General features: G+C 50.6%; 1 protein-coding gene across 3 annotated transcripts in view; it reads left to right on the forward strand.

Annotated features, from left to right (window-relative positions):
- LOC119450505 (uncharacterized) overlaps positions 1–18,447 on the forward strand; it is a 412,316-nt gene that overhangs the window by 286,729 nt on the left and 107,140 nt on the right. Inside the window, exon 1 of one of the 3 annotated variants that reach the window (XM_037713985.2) lies at positions 13,619–13,845. The exons of the other annotated variants lie outside the window; for them this stretch is intronic. Coding sequence (XP_037569913.1) covers positions 13,840–13,845 — 6 coding nt within the window. The 5' untranslated portion in view covers positions 13,619–13,839. Of the gene's footprint in view, positions 1–13,618; positions 13,846–18,447 lie in introns of those variants that run through there. 3 annotated transcript variants of the gene reach the window in all.

Below are 18,447 nucleotides of genomic sequence, written 5' to 3' on the forward strand. Positions count from 1 at the left end.
TTCTTTGCGGTAACTCACGAAACTATTCTTACAGTGCAATTAGACACTGATTATTAGGCACAACGACTAATCACGTGGCTTCCACATTTGTTGCAATAACGCCCGCGAGGTCACGAATACTCAACACGGCGTTCAGTACACTTAGTTATACGTGCGTTGCAGCGGCCTCGGCATGACCATTAAATATATCTCGTCGTCCGAGAAACGACTCCTGCCGGTCTGCATCCTCCATTGTCCGCGGTGTTCTCCGGCCGGTAGGGCCGTAGCAATGGAAAAGGCAGTAGAAAAAGAAAGACGAAATAAGTCAGCTGAAACAAGGTATACGCCGGGCATTTTTCTTTCTACATATGTGTATAGAGGAGGGTACGGGGGGGGGGGGGGGGTGAGGTCAGTCTGGCCAGCGTAACCTGAGCTAAAGAATCGCCGAATTCGTCGAAGTCGTGTCTGCCCCACGTTGCCCTCCCGCAACGATGGGGGAGGGGGGGGGGGGTTGTCTATGGATGGCGAGGGGGAGTGAAAGTGGTGGGGGTGGCTGTACCTAGCGCCGAACGTACCATGCACGAAGGAAAGCGGGCGCGTCGGAGGGGCCCTCCCGGCGCGTCACCGGCGACCATTAGAGAGAGGCGGTGGGGATGCCACACATGACCGAACCCGCCGCCGCCAAAAGAGACGCAAGAAAGCGAGCCCGCGCTCCAGTGGCGGCCATTATTTCCGGCCTTATGAATTTCTAATCAGCTCTTCTCTTTGCGGTCGGTCGGGTCGCTGCGCCGTACCGGAGGAGAGACACGAACGAGACCGCTCGAGCGGCGACAGCGCTGGCGACGAGGCGAAAGCGTCTGTGCGGCGTGCAAGCAACAGGCGCCTCCTCTCTCTCTTTCCCTCGAACGCCCCCTCTTCTCTCGCCTCCCTTCTTCCTATTTCCTTTATGGTTCAACATACCAGTGAAGGAAACAAAACTAAACAAATAAAAAATAAACGTTGAGGGGGAGTGGATGCTGGGGTCTGACCTTGCTCGCGCAGGACCCTCGCACGCCTTCGGCGGCTCCTCGATCTCGCCGAGTTTGAACACCGCTTTCGTGAACGCGGCGACCCACATGCTGTGCGGCGGCGTGTTGTTTGTTGGACGGCGGTGAACGGTTCCGTTCGCACATATAACACGTGCTACTTTGCATCTGTGAGAGGAGCCAGTGCGCGCCGCGCGTCATCTGCCGCGCGTCGCCCGTTGTTGTACATGTATACATGGAACTTGTTCCGTTCCTCGCGATTTCCAGGCTGCGCGGAGCTTGGTGGCACAAGGAGAAGACAGGGGCGTGCGAAACGAACGTGCGGAGCGGCCCTGGGTTTGGAACTCGGATTCGAGAGCCCCTGGGGTGGGTCGCAATTTTCATTGAAATGCTAAACGAGCGAGAAGGGGCTGTGAGTGCGGCCAGGCACTCGGGAACGCGAACTGGACCGGGGTGTATAGCCATGTTCGTCCGCCTCCTTCCACACTGGACGCAGGGTCAAAGAAGGGCTGAATGAAGGGCCGGGATTCATTTATATTCCGAGTGTCGGGTGTAAGTCGCCGTATAAAATGCGTGTAAGTGGGTGTGTTTTACGTGGGACTCATTTATATGCCGAGTGCTGCCGGTGCTTGTGGATATCCCTGTACCGGTGCATGTAGGTGATGTTTTGGTTCTAACCCAACATGACTATATGTAGGAGGGTCGAACAAAAGACCTGCGCACCGGAGTGTCTTCGAAGGTCGGCTGTTCGACCACTTCAGTGCCATGTGACATCTATACGTGGGACCCTAAATATTATTCATTCTGCATGTCGCGCCCTGTTCGCGCGCTTCGCTGTCCTGCTGTTCGCTCACAGAGGACCGATGAAACGTTATACCTGAACGTATTGCGTTGCACGTGAGACAGTGTGCTGTGTATAACTTTTGTAAGTTATTTTAAAAAAATTCGTATGAGAACATACGTCGGCTCTCTTCGTCCGCATGCTGTATGAGGAGGGTGCACTCAGGTTCTGCGTTTTCAAAGGTAGAGTATCACAAGACGCCGACCCTCAACGTTCTTCACCCAGTACTACTCCCTGCTTCCACCCGTCTGGTTTGTCACGGTCAACGCCAGCAGCGCGAGAGGAGAAAGAGGGCGCTGGATGACCTGCAGTTGCGCGTGACTTATATATATATATATATATATATATATATATATATATATATATATATATATATAATATTAAAATGGGGGTGTTGGTCTTCAAGCAGGCTTGGACGTGGCGTTGCAGAAGGCTATCCGAAAGGCAGGTCGGGTTACTGTACTATATATATATATATATATATATATATGGCCTCGCATATATTCCCCTATCGCCCTATACCGCGCATAGAGGATCATGGCGGTCCTCAGTATCGTTAATGCGCGCACTCTTTTGTTTCTTCGTCTTCCCGCATGCATGCTTGGCTCACGCGTGAGCTAAAACGTGGACATATACTGTCGAGCGCATCGTATACTCCTGATCCGTTTGCTTCTCCATATGTCCGCACCGCACTGTTTACATATGCCCGAAAATTAGCGTTCCAGCTTTCTCCGATGGTCGAGCGTGTGCACACACTCATGCTTGCCCTCGTTCCGTGTGCATCTCGTCGATCCATCTATCCTTCTCGTCACGCTATAATCTCGCGCACGCAATCGTTCACGACGAACGCGCATGCGCAGTATGCACGCCACGGCATATATTATACACACGGTGCACGTATAATGCGGCGCAGGATAGAACCAGGGTAGGATTCCTATCCTATCTCCCGAAGGGCGGTGGCACCCTCCAGCCACCCGATTTTTCGTTATCGCTCGTTCCTCAGATTCCACAGAGCGCTCATGAACGAACGGGAAAGCATGCGTTACGCGAGCTCATGTTCCCCCGAGTGAAAGTGCAAAGAGGTCAGCGAAGAAGAGGGGGGGCACAGGATGAGGGCCGGAGAATTAAAGGTCGCTTCGCTGTGTGCAATCTCTCCGCTGCAAGCTTGCACGTTGTGTTACAACGCGGAGCTCGTGAGCTCGCCGGCATCGCCTTGTATTTGTGTTAGTGCTTTGCGCATGCGTGCCGGGCGTCAGGGGTTGGCGATCCGCGAGCGTGCCTCGCGTGATCGAAAACGGAACCCGGCCGGCGGCCGCTTTGCCTTTGTGCTTTCTTTGCTCCCTGGGATATATCCGTGCACGCACACGTGAGACCGCGTCCTTCGCGAAGTTCGAGGCCGTGCGGAGTATTTATTATATATACCTTCACGGCGCTCCATGCATGCCGCCAGGAAGGTATTGTATGGATGAGCTTCCGTGGCGCGGCCCTCTCTCCTCTTCCTTTTCATGGCCTCTTCCCTTCTCCTTTCTTTTTTGATGCCACGTAGTTATATGAGCAAGGAATGAATGGGCAATCGCATACGCTACAAGGCGCATACTAATTCGAGACTTGGCGGGGGCGGCTTCGAGAAAAAACGGGGGGGGGGGGGAAAATGTACACCGCGTGCAACCCTAATTGCGAGCTTTAGGAATAGTAGGCTTAATTGACAGCTAGCGAGTGATATCGGGCCCTGCGTATATATGCCATAAAACTAATGCGTCTAGGAGTTCGAGTTCTGCGCATTAGCAGCAATGCAGCTGACGCTATAGTGTATTTGAAGTTGCTTGCGTGCGAGTTATTTCCACACTTCTATTTGCCCACATTTTGACAGTCGTGCTGATTGTCGGGGACATGTAATCATATGAAATCGGATAACCTGTTGTGTATGTGTGTGTGCGTGCGTGCGTGCGTGTGTGTGTGTGTGTGTGTGTGTGTGTGTGTGTGTGTGTGTGTGTGTGTGTGTGTGTGTGTGTGTGTGTGTGTGTGTGCGTGTGTGTGTGTGTGTGTGTGCACTGGCGCTCCGCATACTTGTATGAAGAAATCTGGTTTCTCGTTTGTGTCACTCGTCATTTGCTGTTTATGTGATGCGGCGTGCGCAATTTGCAGCGAAAGGAAAGGAAAATGCATCAACGTGGAAGTGTAATGAAATTGGCTGCGTAAGCGAGATGGCGTCCACGAATTTCCCCTTCACGGTTCGCGAATGCAGGCGGGGTCACTTCAATCCTGCTCTGCCGTTACGAGCGAATATATTATCTTTAAAACTGTCGCAATTGCAGCGCCCCGCCGCAATCCGTTCTTTCCGCGCGACATCTCTCTCACTCTCTTTCAGTATGTGTCAACTGCGGCGTCAGCGAGGGCGGCGTTGCAACGAGTCATAGATCACCCCTTCCATTTGATCGATGACCAAAAGAAGGCAGTGAAACAAGGAAATATCAGACCGAAGCGCTGCATGTCGCAAGCGCCCTTTCGCGGGAAGAGTCGCGAACTATATAGACGCAGTAGCAAAAGGTTCTCTCGCAATCTCGTCATAGTCAACTGCGAGCCAAATGTAAAACCGATTCTGTTTCTGTGGCCGCGACAGTAAGTAGCGCTAGCCGGTTTGTGCAAAAGGGGTTGTGGCCACAACGGGTGCATGTCTGATAAGAACTGTCCCATCGCAGGGCTTCATTAAGGGACCTATAGTTCCTGCATACATTGTAGTCCGTCTGTGTACCTTACAAACCTTTAGTCAATAAAATCGAATGCCGTTTCCTCGTGAGATGATAACCAAGTGCTTATACATTGTGACGATACTAGAACGGCCATCTGCTAGAGTTACAACGCGTTATGAAACGCTTTAAAAACCATGGAAGATGCGTTCGCGAACTGCGGGAAAAGCATGGGTCTAGCTGATAGCACGGCTTTTATACTCGAAAACCAGGAACACTCGATCAACAACTTTCAGAGTGGCATCTGTATACGTTGATCCTGTGTTTGTAGCAAAGGAGAGAGAGAGAGAGTGAATTAAAAAAAAAGAAAAAAGAGAGAAAGGAAGCAAGATTGAAAGAAAGACAAAGAAGAAAAAAGAAAATGCCGCCGTATGCTATGCACCAACGATAACCTACTATACTGTATAGCATTGGTTAGCTATACATATAAGCATGTGCTGTCGAACCCGGCTATAACGAATTATTGCGTATATATAGAACAGCTGTAAAATCGCCCTTGAAAGTTTATGTATAAAATTTTTATTTTATATATCGAATTACCTGTACGAGTATATCGAACTCTTTTGTGATCCCCTTCAGATTCGATATATCTGAGTTCGATTGCAGTAGGCTCAGGCCACGTAATATCGCCACAGAGCACAACAAAGCGTCGGAAATCTGTGCAGCACACAAAAAAAAAAAGCGCAAAATAAAAACAGCACAGCAGCCCGACCGGCTCTGCGTGTATAGCTTGACTGCACAGCTTTTACTACATACTATACTTTTACTATACCTCCAACTCAACGGCTCCTATTCACAGACATCCGCAGGCGAAGTCTGCGTGCCACGTACCGGCGCACACCTTTTCTACGAAATCCACGCTGCGTCTCGACGCTCGTTGCACGCACGACGACTACACACAGTTACGTTGGCGAGCTTTTATATACAGTGGGAATGCGACCGAGGCGCGTTGTGCGTGAGCTCGCGGGAGCGAAGATCCTCGCGGAACTGTTTCTGCAGCAGGGAAAGAAACAACAGGGATCGCAGCGCCCCATATACAGTTTACTTCCAGTTCCATTCCGTGCTGCCGAGTCTTACGTAGCTTATACACAAGCTTGCGTGGCTTATTCGCGCGAGCAAAGCCGGTCTCGTCGAAGCAGTTTTTATTTTTCTACACACTATACATCGCGGAATGCCGGAGGAGTTGCACACCCGCGCTGCACCTGAGACTCCGGCAACGTCTGCAGCCGAAGATAACGCGGTTGCAAGCAAACCGCTACCCCGAAAAAAAAAAAAAAAAAAGCAACTTCTAAAGCCGTGGGGCCGTATACATTTATTACGGGGACAGCCGCGCGCGTTGCAGCTTTCCTCGTATACATATTGTGCGCCGTTTCGTACATAATGCGCCGCTCGACAGACTCGCACGCGATTCGGGAACACGCAGTGCGTCTTTGCAGCACGCGTACGTGCGGCATCCGCCTTCTGTAAGTGAAACAAGCCCCCCTTGGTATTGTGCTTCCCTTCCCTGTCTTTCCTTTACCTTTTTTTTTCTCTCTCTCTCTCTTCCCTTCACCCCCGTTCCATACCTAAGTAAAGCTCAGTGAACGAGAAAGGGGGAAAAATAGTTCGTTCATCCGTGCACACATAACAGACCGCCTATACACCCATATGCACGCAGACCCGACGGAAGCAGTAAAAGGGGGGATATAAATTGAAAACTTTATACGGTGGCACGTATAGAACTCGCAGCGCTGCTAATTTTTTTTTTTTTTTTCATAACCTAGAGGTTCGAAGACAACGGTCCGGCTTTGTTAATGGCGAAAAGTATACATAATACATTTACTAGGTCACGCTTTGACGCACCCGGGGCAGTATTTTGCTGTCCCTGATTAATTATTGTGACGGCCTACAAAACGGTTTCCCTCCGCCGTGTATATACGCTTTTGATCGCCGCTTGTCACGCGATTCAGGCATGGGAGACTGCTTATGGAAGCGGCGCGGGCGGCTGGCTTATATTACGTATAGCTGGCTGGCTTGTTGAAGAGCGGCGAGACGCGAAGGCCACGACGCTGTCGTTGTATAACGAACCACCGCCGGAACGTGTGTCACGTGAGGGGTAGGAGGAGCAGCGGGAGCACCCCGGCGTAAAATCATGCTCGCGTGCGTTCTCCGGATTCAGAAACAACATCCTCCGCGGAGGCAGACACAGCACGGCACCTGCGTGCGAGGGTATTCTTTATGACGCGTCGCGGGACAAGTAATCTCCCTTGTACTTACAAGGTGTGCGTGTGTGACGCGCCTGACACGCACTGCTTTTTCCCGTCTCCGAGCGTGCACACGCTATATACAACACCAGGTGAAGGTCAAACTTCCCTCGCACGCATGCTGTGTCACATGCGTCCACGCTGTCTCGGGAAAAAGCGTGCAGTGTTTGCCCAAGCTGGTGCATCGGATAATCGTGGGTTGGGGGATGAATATTACGCTATATAACCTGCCCGTTACTGGCGCCTGGGAAAGGGGGACAAAGTTTGTGATTGGCCGGTGGTCCGTGGCTCTGGCTGGTCACGCGACCAACGGATCTGCCTATGGACAATTCATTGCTGTGGGCCGGGCCACCATTGAATTACATGGCGACCCGCAGTACTGCTATGACCAGCTGTAGTGCTGTGGCCATTCCGCAGTCAATTTCCCAATAGAATTTTTTCTGAAGTGGGCTTCTCAAGGCTTCTCAAGAATCCGGCGTATTCGCCAGATTTGACTCCTTCGTACTATACGCACCATCTGTCCCCAAATTTCAAGAAACATTAGGTCTACTGGTCATTATACTGTACACCGTGGCTTTGGTGAACTATACTGTTCACAATTATAATGTATCATATACGTTTAGTTCACTGCTGTGATTAACTCTTGCTACTATATGGCCAGCTACCATACCACGACCAATATACTACTATGCCGGACTGCTACTGTGGCCATCCAGCTTATCTGTGCTGGAGTAAACACATTGCTCTGGCCGATGTGTGCCTGTCCGACTTCTTTTGTGTAATGTGGCCAGATCGACTGCGCTGCCGTGTTCGCTACAGCCGTTAGCGAACCGTTAGCATTCGTGGGTATCGTCTCTATATATACATGTGAATTGCACAGTGGATCAGACGAAGTCTTCTCTATAGTCTTCAGCTTCAGAAGCGCTGCACGCTTATAAGATGTGCACGTATGTGCGTTGTATACTGCGTGTGCAGCTCCGGGTGCAGCGATGCGTGTACGTGATCTTAGGAAGCGAGCGGGCTTTCACCCGTGGGCGCGCGCGTCGTGGTTCCGGCGCCTATAAACGCGAGATTTATGGGATGTAGAAGAGCGAAGCTGCTTCGCACGCTGCTTGGAACGCAGAGAAGGTCCGTATATATGCAGCGAAGCCGTTTTTGTGTCTTCTCGGTGAGGGGCGATGTTCCGGCGGGCTTTTCCGCGGACAGTTGTACCTAAGCACGCAACACGCCTCGTAAAGCAAGAAGGTGTGCGTTTCTTTTCGTCGCATTTCGCTTCTGTCGTGTGAACCGTTCCCAACTCTCGCGTACGGCCCGAGACTCGTATGAGCTTCACCGTCCGTTTAGGGTATTGCATTATAACTAGGTGATCGAAAAAAAAAAAGTACCTTCAGGTAAAGGCCTAGCATTTTAATTTTGATATAATGCATACAAGTTAGTAGTGCAGTAATTCAAGAACTTTTTACTCCACAGAGACGAATTTTGTTTCCATTGTCGTATTTTCTTTTCTTTTTCTTTTCCCGTGTTCAGTCGGTTAAATGTCCGGATATCTATACTAAGCTACTCATACCTATATACTTAACAAGTGTCGTGCATTCTCTATTACTGTCTCTTTCTCACTGAGACTTACTATAACTTTCAGATGTACTTATTCATAGGCGTGGACGTGCTCGCTTCAGTAGCTTTGCCACCGAACGCCCCCTCTCCCCTCTGAGCGTCGCCATCACGTCATAGTCCACGTAATAACTGTAGTAGCTGCGGTACGCTCTCGCACGTTAATTGCAGCGACCGGTATATGCCTCGGGCCAAATTATGAAAAAAAAAAGGCTATTAAGTAGCGAACATCCGTAGTATTATAAAAAAAAAAAAAAACGAATGGGAGCGAGCGACGTGTTTATATTATGCATTAGAACATGTCAGCTTGGAAGAATATTAGGCCCTCAGCCTCTTCTAATAATTAATCGATGAATTATTACACCTACCCGTCTCGCCTACTTACAAAAAAATAAAGAAGGCTGGACGGAAGTGAAGTCGGGTGAGGTGACTGGGTGAAGCCAAAAAGCACGCACTACCATTAAGCATGCCGAGGCACTCTGCACCCACGGTGCGGTGTGTTCTATTTGGACGAGCTAAAAATGAGATATCAGGTTGACATAAAAGAAAACTCGTATCGCGGGATCCTTTCAGTCAATGCGGAATTATTATTTTTTGGGTCTTTCCCCCCTCCCCTTCTTGTTTTTTCTAGATGTTCTTATATCCGCCGGCCCGCTTCGTGTGCTCAAGTTGTTTCTCTTTACAGGTGCCCGAGAGCGCGGCATGTCTTCATTACTCGGCGCGGTATATAAATGATTAAGTGCGCAGGTGAGATCAGCACGAAAAACTAAGAAGAAAAAAAAAGAAACAAAAAAGGCAGCAAATGTAGAGACGCATACGTCGTCGGTTCAGGATGGAAGTCCGCGTATACGGCGTTCTACATTAGACGTGCGTTCGTGAGTGGTGCGTGTGTGTTTGTGTGCGTATATGTGTGCATATGTGTGTGTGTGTGTGAGAGAGAGAGAGAGAGAGAGAGAGAGAGAGAGACCTTAAGCATGGCACATGCACGGTAGGTTCCTGTCAATCTTACGCAGGCATGTGTATAGGAAGGGTGGGGAAGGGAGTATGTTTCATTACTGCATCGGACTTAGGGACGGCTGCTCGGACCGGCCTTAACCTCCTCGCGTTCATCTCCTAGCTCTTCGGACGCGAAATTAAATGCGCGGTGGCCCTCATTAATACACGTCGGAGCTGCCCCGGAGAAGCCGCGGCGGCAGCATGGCTGCATAGTTGATGATGCGCGTGCAAACGAGATGGGGCTCCCGATCGGCCCGTTATTTATTAATTTTTTTTTGTCCTCGATTGCTGCGCAGCCTTGTGTACGAAGAGTTGGGCAACGAAAGGTTCTGCATTATAAAGCGAAACGTCGCTCCCAAAGTCTTCTCCGTTTGTTTCTGTACAGCTACCGTTTGGCTTTGGCGCTGTCGGAGGGAGACGTTGCAATAGTACTTAAACTGATGACAGTATATAGAGCGTGTGTGAAGTACGGGTTGATCCAGTTATAGCCTGATGAATAGCGTTGTTAGTTGAAGTACAGTGGTAGTCAGGGAGAGAGGTGGCGGTGGTGGTGGATCGATGTATAGCAGCTGTAGCGACGAGAGCTACGTCCGTGAAAACGCGACGACGATTGGTTTTGGCGGCAAGCACAAGCGAGATCGGCCTGGGGTGCAATTGCTAGTCGTTATTCGTGAACCGCGTCTTAACGGCGAGAGGCTGAGGGAGGAGCGGGCGACGTTGCTAACAGGAAGAAACGGAATGAATCGTCTGTTGACTTGAATTCACTTGAACTGACTATATGGGAGAGTGCACGCCCAAGTGGAAATTTGTTCGGATTGTAAGCGTTCTACCGCCTGTTCAGATATACACCTTATAGTATATTGTAAAATTTTGTTGAGTTAACGAATTCGTTGTATAGTAATGCTCGATGATCGAATGGCGTTCTCGCCGTTCTTGTAAGATTTCAAAGGGGAGCTGCAACTCTGTACGGCACAGCGCCGAATTGCAGTAACCGCAAGTTGCTTCGCCTTGCAGAAAAGGGCTTCCCAACATTGAGGCCGTTTCAGCCAACACTGTTATTTCTCCGCATTGCCGCGCAGTGTAGCAAACCCCGTGGCGTACTTGCAGGGTTCCGCAACAACCGTACGTAGCCGCGTCACCGAGCTCTTTCCCGCTGTCTTACGGAAGTAAAAGGATAAGAGAGAGAGAGGGTGGAGCGGGGTGTTAGCGCGCCCGCGCTCTATTTCGAGGGTTTCTGAGCGAAGGAGGCACGCAGACACCGCTGCCTCATCTTTCGCTGTCGCGTGATGCTCCAGCCTTTCGCCGCGCTCGCTGCTATAGGCTAATGACGAACGCACCTGCGAACGCGTGTTTCTGTCCGAATGCCTCAGAATACTGCTCAGGTAACAGCCGCCTTTGTCGTCACCGCCTACGCATAGTGTTTCCTCGGGTCCTGCCTTGGCAAGCCATCGGTGTTATAGGGCGACGAGGTAGACAAAGCTGCCGCCTTGTTGTAAGGCCGCTGGAAATAGAAAGTCTTCGCGGTAGCTTCTCCCCCCTCCCCTGTGACTACCGTTCGAGGGTGTCGCGCTGCACGTTACATCTAGCGTGCCTAAAGGAAACGCTTCCTTTGTAGCAGTGAAGTTGACACAATGCGCGTAGCAGTGACGTGCCGCATTCAAGACTTGGACAGTCGCTATAGGTTAGACTAGGGCGTCCGCGGAGTTCATTTCCGAGATTCCCCCCCCCCCCCTCACCCTGTGTTTGTGTGTGTGCGTGCGTGCGTGCTCGTACTCTACCCTTGGTATTTGCATGGCTGTATATGAAGCGAACTGATCCCACAGACTTCCTTGACCACACAGTTGACCTAGAAACGCTTCGAATACTTGCCCGATTCCAAAGGGGTCAAAGTAGCTGATTCCGTGCGACGAAGTACACATAGCCTACAGAACGATGTTTAGACACCTCCTACGGAACTATAGCGTGAGCTCATTTATTTTTTGCATCACTGTCTCGAAACATCCTGTCATGGAATGCACGCAGCCATTCTTAGACATGGCAGTCGGGACTCGGACGAGACTGTTCTCCGGAACGTGTTATATGGCACATAGCAGCCAAATGCCACCGCATCGCTGCAACCAGGGTAATGTATCAACGCTCCCCAACTTGACGTTCCGGGCGCACATGCGAGCGTTGAACGAACGGAGCAGCGTGGGAGTTGCGTAATGGGGGGTGGGGGGGGGGGGGGGGAGGGAAGGTGTAAGGTCGGGTCGTAGACACACGTGTCGCCTACTCGCAAGGCGCGCCCTAGCGCGCGCGCCCCCGTCACCAAGCCCTGCGCCAGAGGCGTGGCGAAAGCGCGTGAAGCAGTTCGGCGGGAAACTTTCGTGACTGCCTGTCTGGCACCCTGCGCGTCGCCTGACGCTATAAGCTACCCCTGTCCTCCCCCTCCTTCGTCCCTCTACCGCCACTGATGTGTTCTAGAGACACGCGCACGCATCCACGCGCCCCACAAACTCTTCCCCCCTGCAGCTCAACCGACATGCACGCACCACACTGCACCTCTTCTTCCGAACGTGTTCCCATGCTAAAAGTTCGGCGCGAACAACACTCCGGCAACCGCAGAAAGAGTCAGCCACCGGTTTATTTATACGACGTCGCACGGGTTCCGTGGTCTCGGGGTTGTCGGAGAATGTGGCTGCGGCGGCGGGCGCAACATGTCGCCACGCGGGACAAATCGCGCCCACTATTCTCGGCGCTCAGAGAGAGGAGAGAGACAAGCCTGCGGCGCGATGGGCGAGGAGGGGAGGGTAGAGAGAAAAGCTAGTAGCTGTTGCGACGCGTCGTTACGCTGCGACAGCTGCGCGCGCGAGGGAGAGTCGACCGCTTGCTACTACGCTACTCCTGCTACTCGAAGGAGGCGCACGACACAAGGCCTCGTCGCTGTTCCTCCCTCGAACTCCGCCAGCTCGCTCGCGAGCGCCGGCGACGCATTCTTCCAGAGATCGGAGCGACGGAGGCAGGCACTTGTGCTGTCGCTCGTTTCTCTCCTCTCTCTCTCTCTCCCTCTCTAATGGCTGCGGTCGAGACGTCGCTTCGAGCTCCGGTTGCAGCTCAGCCTCGAGTCTGGTCTCCCGCGGCACGCGTGGTGGAAGCGAGGGTTAAACAAAATAAAAGTGACATTTCGGGGCGTAATCGTTGCGGTGGAGACGGAAATTAGCGGCGGGGGAGCTGCCCCGGTATATAGAGAGGGTGCACCTTGATTTGCTTAAGTGCGGCGCACACTTAGACGCGAACCGTGCAAATTACTCCGCGTAGCTTGGTCGTTCTTGCTTTTTGCGCGTTGTGCGGTCGGCGATGTGGAGGCGGGTGTAGTGCGATGCAAAGAGCTTTTGCACTCAGTCCAAGCACGCCGATTTCAGTGCGATGTTCGCAGGAGCTGATAGAATGCTACGTGCACAGGTATATGTCGGATACGGGGGTCCATTTCCCCACGATTCTATCAGGGTAAGTGCGTCCATGTATGTATGTATGTATGTATGTATGTATGTATGTATGTATGTATGTATGTATGTATGTATGTATGTATGTATGTATGTATGTATGTATGTACAAAAAATCGGGGGTTTTACGTGCCAAATGCGTGTGTGTGTCGTGCTTGACTCCGACTGAAGTAACATCCTCGGCACGTCAAGTCAAGCCTCATTTGGCCAATCTTTCAGTTGCAACATCAATCTAAAGACAATGCAAATGCATAATAAAGCGTCGATCTGCGCCGCGGATACGTCGGCAAGTCCGCGTTCACTCGCCAGCGAACCACACGCAGCAAAGGCCAATCTCGCATTCTACATCGATCCGTCCTGTCCACGCACCCGACCGGGCCGATTTATGCGCGCCACACGTGTAAAGGTGAACCCATCTGTCAAGGAATGCGCGTCAATATACGACGACGCGCGATCTCTTTTTGCCCCTCTCGCATAACTGTCACCTTCTCGCTCTTCAGACACACGCGACGTGTTTCGCACAGCAAGGCGAGATGCATGCCCGTAAGCCTCGCGAGGTCGTTCACACACAAACGCACTCACCAACGCGCGCAACGAACACGAACAAACCTCCCGTGATTCGATCGTCACGCATAGCGCAACTATACACACTCTGCGTCGCGGCGTGTTTGTTGCCACTCAGCCAGGGAGGCAGGAAGAAGGCCGCATAGCGCCGCCGTCGTCTATAGCCGAGATGCCACCTGGTGTAGCAGCTGTGTGCTGCGCGAAGCCCGTCATGAGAGAGCAAGTGTGAGCGCATGGCATCGCTGAGCTGCTCTCGTGCGATCCGGCATCGCCTTCCGGCTGCGGCAGTCGATCGAGTCGCTATAGCCTCTGGCAGTCCTTGCAGGACGCATACGGTGAGGGGCGTCTTCGATGTCGGTAAGTCGCCTCGCAGAAAATATCTTTGACAGCTTATATACGGCGCTGCCTGTGTGCGACTTTTCTGTCTGACGCGCTGGAGAAGCTTGTATGCCAATTTAACAACCAGAGCTGCCTCATGGTGAATGGAGTTACCCGCTTGCAGGGGGAACACAGTGGCAGCAGTTACTTAGAAGCGCACAGTAGTTGCTTATGTATATGCCTTCGTTCGGTCGCTAGACTGCGATTGGTAGTTCCCGTATAGGACGTTGCCGGCGAGCTGCTTAACGCAGTTACTGAGTCCCGAGACTGTATTTGAGTATGTACGCACGTGATATGCAGACATCGATTGACAATAGTTGGTTGAAGTTCACTGAATGACTTTAGAGTCCGCATGTACTGCGGCCAAATACGAAGGCCGTATGTGATAGTTCATTGGGGAACTGTCTATATGCGCTGCAGATAAACGCCTAAAGACTATCGATGTTCGATGAAACAAGTTATTTTCAACGTCACGCAGTATACGAGAATATGTGAGTGTGAGACCTAGCACGTCTCTTGAAATATACCCTTGTGCCTGCGAACGACCCCGCGCTGACGTCAAGTTGTTTTGTTTATTAACGCGGTTTCGTCGAGCGTCATTATTGCAGTTCACATTGAGTTATCAGTCATTTTCAAAGCGTGCACGTGCCAAGAGATCGATAAGTTAACATCCCGAGAAAGTGTTACAAGTGGAGGAGAGCGCACGCGCGCACGCATGCACACACACATAAGCACTGCGTACGCTCACGACGACGCCTCTAGCAATTATAGCAAGTTGCCACGCTTTCACAAGATGAAGGGCTTTCCGGCTGTATATATGCGGTGAAGACAAGCTTGAGAAGTGTGTATATACCCTTCTCAAACTTGTCTTTACAGCCAGCACCATAGTACGTTTCACCGACCGCGTAAAGTGTAACCAGCGCAGGAGTTTGGCGTTTTCGTGGAAGCCGGCGCCCCGAAAATTGCCGACGCCCGCTGTTCTTTTACTACATCCGTGCATGTTCCGGTTCTACGTTCGCACACACGTCTCTCGTTAGGGTTACACTCGCGTCATGCGCTCATGCCAGCCGCACGCGGTGAGTCACCGGTCCGCTATTTCCTACTCGAATCATTCATAAAAGCAGCCTGTACTATTTACGAGTGCAGTCAGGGAACGTGGAGTTAAAGTTTAAAAAAAAAAAAAAACGAGAATGTAAGGATATAGATAACGAAGAAAGAAAACAACACAATAAAACCTCAGGCATGTGCGTGCGAGCGTGCAACGACGTAAAATATGAGGATCAACAGGAAAGGAGACGGCGCAGAGCGGATGTACGTATACTCTATATACATACACAACATCTCGTGCTCCTGCAGTCAATTCGTTTTTGCATTCTTTTTCGAGGTGGTAGTTAGTAGCTTGCTTCTGCTTTCCAGCGTTAGCTGTTATTTTAGGAAGTATGCGAGGTATACGCATTGCTCTTCTAAGGGTGAAACGAAACAATCGCGCACGGGGCCACACATAATGTGTGTTATTAGTGTTGCAACGCACAGCGTCGGCACTCGTACATTTTATTCGAAGGCGTCCGACAGATTTCGTTTAGCGTTTAAAACGTGCACAACACATGCTTTAGACGGATGTCACCTCACATGCATCCCATTCAACGAACGAAAGCATCACGCCTGTCGCTCTGTTGCTGGTCTTCTCTCGACGCCTCAGAAACGAAGATAATTTATCTCACTTCGGCATTTTTTGTCGCAACATGAACGTGATAAAACGTTGAATTAATACAGCCTTATCATATGCGGTATATTTGCCCCGATGTAACTTAAAATTAATAGCACACAGGCCTATATTGCCACTGTTGTCACGCGTTGACAAGGAAGTGGATTGCAGTCGGGAGTTCCGGCTGATAACGTCCTCGGCTGAAAAGTTACGTATAGAAATGGCGACGAGGAGAAAGAGAGATAGGCCGGAGATAAAGCAAATCTCAGTCGCTCGACTCGCCGTCGTATAGCGCCCGTCCGGAAACGTCTGGAGACGAGAGATAAGCGGCTAGTAATTAACGAATGATCTCTCTCTCTCTTTCTCTCTGGCGAAGAAATGGCATGCGGTGATCGCGTCCGATCACGTGATTTCGCAATTACCGATTCGCCCCCGTCCATTTCGGACGCTATCGCATTGCTTTAGGCCCTTCCATTCTGTCTTAATATCTTGAGCGACGCCATGCATTGTTCCGCTTAGTTATTTCTTGTTTCTTGTCATTCATTTTCTTGAAAGGATGTCCATTATTTGTCTTTCTTTCTTTCTCATACACGGCGGTTTGTCCCCCGCAGTCGCAACCCGCTGCAGAGACAGCAGTGTTCGATCAGAGGCACAAATAACACAGAGAAACATTGTCGTAATTAATGCGTGTCACGCCTCGTGCCTTCTCTCGGAAAAGGCACAAACGTAACGCGTTTATCAGTGCGCGCCCTCTCACGACAACTCGCTCTGCGATGTTATTGTCCGCGACGCAGGAAATATTAAAGGACACTTTATTTCAAAGAGCCAAACAGAAAGGCAGCAATAGACGCTCTGCCCCGCAGGCAGGCACCGAGTTCGCGCTATCTCGCTCTCCGAAAGTGGCGCGGTCCATTAAAAATTGAGTGCCGCTTCCAGGGCCCGTGTCTTTGAAGAGCGCAGGCTAATTAAAGGGGCGCGAAGAGGCATGCGCTTGCATGGAGCGTCGCAAAAATATGAGAGAGAGAGAGAGACGGCAACTAAATTGGCGAGCAGAGAGCTGCCATAGGAAAAGAGTCGGCGGGCGCTAACAGAAAGCCCGCTGGTAGCACTGCATGGTGCCCGCAGTATAGCAATTCATTTGCGACGCGGCCTTTTAAATTTATTTGACGACGTTCGTCTTGTCCGGCCATCGCGCGAGTACGTGTTTCCGCATTCCGAATGCGTTCGCTTCTTTTGTGCCGTTGTCGCGATGATTTGTCGCGCCCGTTTCCTCGCTGCGTCCCGTGTTACCGGCAGCGGTAATACTATAGTCATAACCAGCAGGCTTTACGACGTCCGATGACGTGTGTAACGGTATATATACATTAGGGGCTGTACGACAAACTATATGCAGTGAAGGAGGGTTTCAGGGGCCGTATATTTTGTATACGCGGATTTTCGTCTTATTTCCTACGTGGGCATTGTGTTATGCTGCACACTGCAACCTATACGTAATCACGTTGTCGTGTGTTCATACTGTATTTCTCGATGGTACGCCGAATTGCAAAAGTTATCATCGTCACTTACACGCAAGGACCTATCACAAAACGTATGCCGGAGCTCAGGGGTCAGAGCTGCATGTATATTCGTGTATGTATCCATCCTGGACGAATCAACACTCATCTTCCTCCTCACATAAAAAAAAACACACACACACACACATCTGGTTTCGCCGATTCCAGTGGTATATCAGGGATGCGCCTCTGACTATACAGGCAAAAAGAATAGAAAGATTTAAGAAATCATTACGAAGTACGTTCCTGTGTTAATTTCGGCCACCTGGAGGTTCCCTAATGTTCCTCGGAATCCCAGCACACCGCGGCGTTCTTTTTTTTGCATTCCACCCGTGTAGGAATGCGCGCGACCGCTTCTAACAGACGCGCGACATCGTGTAGCCATGGTAGGGGAATGTCATGGTCTCTGAGCCACCGTGGATGCTATAGGATGCTCTTGCCTCGAGAAATACTTGGAATTTCTGACGTCACATGGACTCTATAAGCTTTCGGAATGAAATTTAAGAAGGGGAGGCTTGGCCTTCTGCAGTAACAATCGTCCTTTTGTCGTAAAACGTCTGAAAAGATTTTTTTTTTAAGGGATACCAGTGTAAAATTATTTAATGTGGCCCTTCATTATATCTCTTTTATATAGCAACGTGGAAATGGTTGTGACGTCGTCTGTACAGGCTCGTGATTTGTGTGTGAATGCGAGTCAAGCTCACGCTGTATAGCTTCCACTTCAAAACTGTCCTCTGCATTAACATCTACAAGCGTGTAAAACATCGCGAACACAACAAATAAAAAGAGATATGTAACGATACGCCGGACACTCCTGGGAGCGCCCTGCAAAAAAAATAAAAAATAAATATACACTTGATATTCTCAGATCGTTCGGCTGCCTTTTAAGGCGTTGAACTCAGCATCGTCTCCGTAATTATGGCACAACGCAACTCGCGCTGGCAGTTTCACCCGATTAAAGCGCCTTAATATTAAACGCTCGGCTATTACGCAAAACCCGAAACGCCGAAGATTGGCGGTATCCGAGGCGAATCACATAAACGAAGCTTGTAAATTAAGTCATCAGACTCGTTATACGGGCGGACAAGAGAAGGCCTTGCCTGTCAACTAACCGAGCACAAAACACCTGTCGTGCATACAGCTAATGAATAGTATAATAATAAAGTTATACGACCTACAACAGAGACGTTAGATTTCGCAGAGACGGTCGCGCGATGGTGGTTGCAGCTCGGCGTGGCGGCGGATTAAGAGGTCTAATTAGACCAGGCCGCCGAGGACAGAGGGCAATTAATCTCGCAGAATTCCGCAACCACCAGCTTCGAC

Source organism: Dermacentor silvarum, chromosome 4 (assembly GCF_013339745.2).
Source record: "Dermacentor silvarum isolate Dsil-2018 chromosome 4, BIME_Dsil_1.4, whole genome shotgun sequence".
In the NCBI taxonomy this organism is placed as follows: domain Eukaryota; kingdom Metazoa; phylum Arthropoda; class Arachnida; order Ixodida; family Ixodidae; genus Dermacentor; species Dermacentor silvarum.